Consider the following 5701-nt stretch of genomic DNA (forward strand, 5'->3'; position numbering starts at 1 on the left):
ATGCCACTCCTCCTCAGAGTCTATCCAGCAAATGTACCATGAGTTTTTGTTTCACAGTAGCATAACTGGAACTGCCACAGCTTACACTCATGCATTCAGAAACTATTTGCCTAGAAATGTATGTATGGAACAAGGAAGGTTTTAGGGGACAGTCCCTTGACAGCTGCCAGATATAATGAGAAATGTGAATGTGAAAACGGGTTGATCAGTCAGCTACAAAGAAATGTGTGCTCTTGTCGGAGGGTTGTATTAGTATAGTCCAGAAATGTCAGTTCCGGACCAGTAAGAGTTGGAGAAGGACACAGCTATTTAGCAATCCATTGAGAATAACATTCCTCCTTAGCTGGCTTCATCCTTGGGACTCTTGTGATGTAGGTCAAGGATTTTAGCTTATATACATATCTTGTTGTGTTTTTCAAATTTGAGAGAGGGAGTAGGTGCCCCATGCCACACCACCATCACTAAATCCAGTGCCTCCTGTTCTATTCTTTAATCTCCTGAGGGTGAGATCACGTGTTTTAAAACTGCCCTCTAGCTCTGAGAGTTACAGCTTTGGATTCTGCCGTCTGACATCTCTCACATAGGGATGAATTCCCTCTTCCGTGCAAATGCAGCTCTGCTTGTCTTGGCATGGAGGGCTGACCTGTCCTCCAGTTATCCCCATGGGTAGTGCAGTAGCTTCTCTGTAGGTGGCACTCGCTATGTTTTGGGACCTTTTGAGCATAAAGCCTGCAGTGATGAATAACAAAGGGAAGAGCATTTTAATTGCCAAGAGACACTGACTGCTTGGCTGGCAGTAGTTGTAAGATGTGATCCAAAGCCATTCAATGTTAGTGGCTGTCTTGCTGTTGACTTCAGTGGGGCTGACCTACAGGGGGGCTTTGTTATGATTCATCCTTATTTGTCAAGTTTAGTGCAGCAGCGCCTAAGGGCGAGTGTGGGATGGCTCTCCTCTGTTGTGCAGGCACAAAGGAGGCCATCGGGGCAGCGGAGAGCTTATGCTATGAACAGAGAAGACCCAAGAGCACATCAGCAGAGCAACCAACCATCACACCCAGCTGCTTATTGGGAAGGGGCAACATGAGAGAGGGAGGGGAAAATGAAAAGTTTGGAGCCTGGTATGGAATAAAAGAGGTGGCAAAAGAAGAAATCCATCCGTGTTGATATTCCCACATGATGGCTTGTGAGTGGTTTGTCTTGGCAGGTGCTGGCCAATTCCTGTTGTCTGTGTATCCCAGGCTCACTGCATGAGCATTCGGATAACCTCTCTCCGTGGTCTCAGCAGAACAAGTTAACTGAGGGCCTGAGGATCTGGTCCTGACCTCACCAGCTTTAAAGGGTTTCTATACCTCTGAGTGAAGCATGTGCTCAAGTGCTCTGCTAGTCTGGTGTCAGGTGCCGGGTACATGAGCCTGGAGGGGCACAGGGAGAGTTTAGTACTGTAGGCTCTGGGAAGAGGCAGAAACTGTTTGTGATTGGTGCAGTCAGTCTGGAATACACCATAAACAGCAGATTAATCTCATTAGAAAGCTTTGAATTACATCTGTTTACTGTAATGGAGCCTCCCACAGTTCCCCACCTTCTTTTTGCTTCCTGGTACATTTTCATTTCGGAAAGTCGCATCGTGAATGTGTTCTCTGTGCTTGACTGAATCGCGATACTGCTCCATTTTTTGGTATTATCCCTAAAAAGGAAAGCCACAACATCATTAGCTTTTCTCCCTTGTTCCTTTAGATTGCCTTGAGTGCATTCCTGTTTAGGTCTTAACCAAAACCTACTTACTTCCCTGTTGCTTCTCCTTTCAGCTTCTTCGAATGCAATGACTCAGCAGCTACAGGATGAATTTGACAGTAGCGTGGAGAATGCAGAAGCTTGGATGAAGGCCATCCAAGAGAGACTGAGGATCAATGACAACACCAAGGGACCTCGATCTGCTCTAGAAGCCAGACTGAGAGAGACTGAGGTAAGGGAAGAGTGATGTAGCAGTTCAGAGGTGGCCGTCACTGCTGCCATTGTTAGAGGAGTTATTGCTATGAGCTCTGGAGTTTTCTGTTAGGAAACTGTCAGCTGCCCCTGCTTGCTGGAATATTGGTCCTGTGTGGATGGGTTTACATCAGTAGTATTTTTAATTTTTCCTTCAGCAAAATGTTGACAGACGTTGTTGAAAAGAAGCCTTGCCATCCTTTCAGATTGATTTGGAAGACTAGCAGCAGGTTTGTCAGGTTAAAAAGCTTTCACTCTCCTGTGAGCATGCTCAAACCTGAAACAATTGTGTTTCTGCTTGCAATTAGCAGATAGTGGTTTGCAGAAGTCCAGCATATAATACAAGAGAATCAGATCACATTAGTGTTCCATCTCCTCCTGAACTCTGGCACTGATAGAGGCAGATTGCCATGTCCTAGTAATGGTCTGTTCTAGAGGAATCCCTTTGTCCTTTTCCATAAACCCTCATGATAAGAGGGTTTACAGCTCCCCTCTATAATCTGTCTAATGAAAAGGTAAATGTTTTCATTTTTTTCTGTTCTTACTTAATTTCTTGTATAACTCTTCTCACAGAGTTCCTGTTGCAGATTGTGCCTGCTCTCTTACTGTGTTTTCACATTCATTAACTTCAGTTTCATTAGATGTTATCTTGTTCTTGTAATCTCAGGGAACGAAACACTCCTGTTTGTCCCATCTTTACCATTCATGATTACAAGGAGTGCTGGTATTTCTGTGATTAACATGGAAACTATTTTTATGCATCTATTACCTTTAATTCCAACTAGTCTGTTCTTTAAATTAAATGGCCAAATCTTTCCCGTCATTATTTACCCAAAAGTCTTTCTTTTTGTGTGTCTACTCATGTTTGGACTGCCTTTTCTGAAATTTAACAACTCAAAAAAAAACATTGCAGGCTTACATGGAGGACAAGGTAGTTTCCATGATGGTACAGTGGTATCTTCAGGCTTTTTCCTTAACTGTGGCGCATTGGAGGCTGGTTCTTGCCTCTGGCATAATATAAAAACTGTTCATGGAGTGATGGGTGATGGCTAGACTTGCATGTCAGTTCTGAAAATCTGAAGTATTTCCTCTTGGTTTATAGATTTATTTCTGCCCATAAATTATTTTCACCCTTTCCTTTTGTCTGGGAAACTATGATATGTACAGTCTCACAAAACATGCAAGAAACACAGGAACTTGAGTAGGGAGAGTGGTAGTTTGGCAAAGGGGGTGCATTCATGGCAAGGATAACAAGATGTAAGATTTAAAGGTTTGTGGTGATTTAATAAGGTCTGAACTGAAGCCTGTTGACTTCCGTGGGCTTTGGAGGAGGTCTATAAATTGAAAAATATAATATTGGCAGATTTTTTCAGTTCAGACTTTGAAAATTCATCATTCTAAAGAATAACAAGTGTCTGTTCTCTCTTCCTGTGCTTACCTTATCCACCTCCTGCTCCCCCATGCTGCCTCTTTTCTGGGCCTGGCTTCCCTGTCCAGCTAACATCTCCTTGTGATGTGCTTGCTGCTTCAGCTATTGGCTGCTTTCAAATCCAGTGATCATTTTTCAGTTCCTTTTTTGCATCTGGCTTGACCTTTTTTATGCTTCCTTCCTGTGGTTTATTTTCTGTTAATTTGTTAAAATGCCAGCCAAAGATAGCAATCATTTAAAAAACATATTTGAAAAAGAAAAATGCCTGTACAGCCACTGCTTTCTCTCTGGCTGTTGTTTGCTTTCACTTGCTGGAAAAATGTCAAGCTGGAATACAGCTTTACTCTTCAATTCTTCCTGTCAGGTGATAGCTATGGCTTTTATTTTCTTTCTCTGTTCTACCCTTTGCCCTGCTTTCCTGGATTCTTTTAATCACACTTTTCATCGTAGATAGTTTCTCCAAACACCTGTTTGTATGTCACACACAGAAATGCTGTGTACATGCCAAAAGAAGTTTTTTCCCAGAATGTGAGACTGGAAATACAAAGGCCTGTGATTTGGGCTCACCTTTGCAATAACTGATGTGATTTTTTTTAAAAAATCCCATGGGCCTAATCTTTCCAAAAGCAAAACCTCTCAGTGTTTTCATTACAGAACACTTTTCCTTTAAACTTAAGAGGCTGCAGTTTGCTAGGAGTTTGTGGAAAAAGAGCAAGAAAAGCTAGTCTGATGGTGTCAGAAATTTGGATAAAGTGATGCTGAAAGCTAACATCCAAATCAGGACATAATTAATCTGTTACATTTTACGTAAATTGTGCTGATTTTCCATCTCTGGGTAGCCAAAGAGAATCTACTTTAAATTAGATGGCTTAACTCTCAGTCCCTGGCATTCCAGTTTGCCTAAGATACATGTTTTCACCGATTCATAGCTTAGCAATTTAGGGTCAAAGCAAAAGCTGGTAGCAGGCAAAAAAATTCACAGGTTAATTTTTCTTGTCCTGTGTTCTGAGACAACTTTTAGTTGCAGTAGGAAGCCCTTGTAATACGTTTCATGATTTCTTACTGTAGAGCTTAAAATTGAGACGTTGCAGTGTACCCCCTGGAGATTGCCTCTACGCTCTTTGGCAGGTGGGGGAGAACAACTGGCATGTGGCAACAGAGTAGTATAAGTTTATAACAGCAGTTGAGACACAGCTGCAGATATATGATACAAGATTATCAAGGTTTTGTAGCTAATTTAAAATGTTTTTCCATTGCTATGTGGTTTTCAATTCAATTCAGTCCTTTAGGATGTTAAAGAATAAACAAATCTGAGGAAAAGTTTGTATTTTCTGTTCAGGAGAAGATGTGCAGCAGAGACTTTGTGATTCCTGGGTAAAAACAAAAGTTTAAATGGCAACAGTTACTCTTATTTTCTTTTAATGCTTTCAATCTAATTTGTTTTTCTCACAGAAAATACGTGCGCTGGAACCAGAAGGCAGCTTGAAGATGGACATGGTTCTTGTGAAGGCAGATGCTGCTCTTCGCAGCATCAGTGAGGATAAGAAGCCAGAGGTGTTATCTAAACTGAAAGCCATTAAGGCCTTGTGGGAAGAGACAGCCATATACATCACCCACTGTCACAGGTAAGACAAACGTACTCTGCACAAGACTGCTATTTGGTGTGTTGAGGCAGCTGTCTCATCCAGTGTGCTTTCATAAAGTGCTTCTTGCCTTTCTCTGCTGTGTGGATTGTAGATGACAATCACTGTTAATCCCAGACCCATGAGCAATGTGGAGGAGGACTGTGTGGGGAGAGAGGGTCCGTGGACCTCAGTGCTTTCTGCCTTCATAGGCAGCCCACTTCATCATCCTGAATGATGAGTTTGGCCGGGCACAGGGACCTTGTACAGGATCTTTCCTCCCCAGAGCAGGGAGGACCTGGAAAGTGAATCTGGACCCTCTGAAGTCAGAGCAGCTTAAAATTGCTGAGAACCTTGTCCTTTGCTTTGAAGGCCTTTTGAGCTTGACCGTCTCAACTGCTCCCATCAGAATTTCATCAAACTCATCTGCCTTCCTCTCCCCAACAGCCGTATTGAGTGGGTCTGGCTACACTGGATTGAGTACCTGAAAGCCCAAGATGAGTTTTACGCATGGATTCACAACATGAGGGTGACCTTGGAGCCTGACATTGAGTTGCAGCTTGGCTTAAAGGAGAAGCAGTGGCAGCTGAGCCATGCTCAGGTTCTGCTGAATGATGTCTTAAATCAGTCAGTCCTGCTGGAAAGGCTGCTGGAGGAAGCTACTTCC

At 42.8% G+C, this 5701-nt stretch overlaps 1 protein-coding gene across 1 annotated transcript in view; it reads left to right on the forward strand.

The window, feature by feature from the left end:
• Positions 1–1819: 1819 nt before the first annotated feature.
• The window catches only part of SYNE3 (spectrin repeat containing, nuclear envelope family member 3), a 32148-nt gene continuing 28266 nt past the window's right edge, over positions 1820–5701 (forward strand). Inside the window, exons 1-3 of the mRNA XM_010083722.1 lie at positions 1820–1963; positions 4865–5037; positions 5482–5701. The exon at positions 5482–5701 is cut by the window's right edge and continues 111 nt beyond it. Coding sequence (XP_010082024.1) covers positions 1820–1963; positions 4865–5037; positions 5482–5701 — 537 coding nt within the window. The remainder of the gene's footprint in view (positions 1964–4864; positions 5038–5481) is intronic.

The sequence above is a fragment of the Pterocles gutturalis genome, unplaced genomic scaffold (assembly GCF_000699245.1).
Source record: "Pterocles gutturalis isolate BGI_N339 unplaced genomic scaffold, ASM69924v1 scaffold5810, whole genome shotgun sequence".
Classification (NCBI taxonomy): Eukaryota; Metazoa; Chordata; class Aves; order Pterocliformes; family Pteroclidae; genus Pterocles; species Pterocles gutturalis.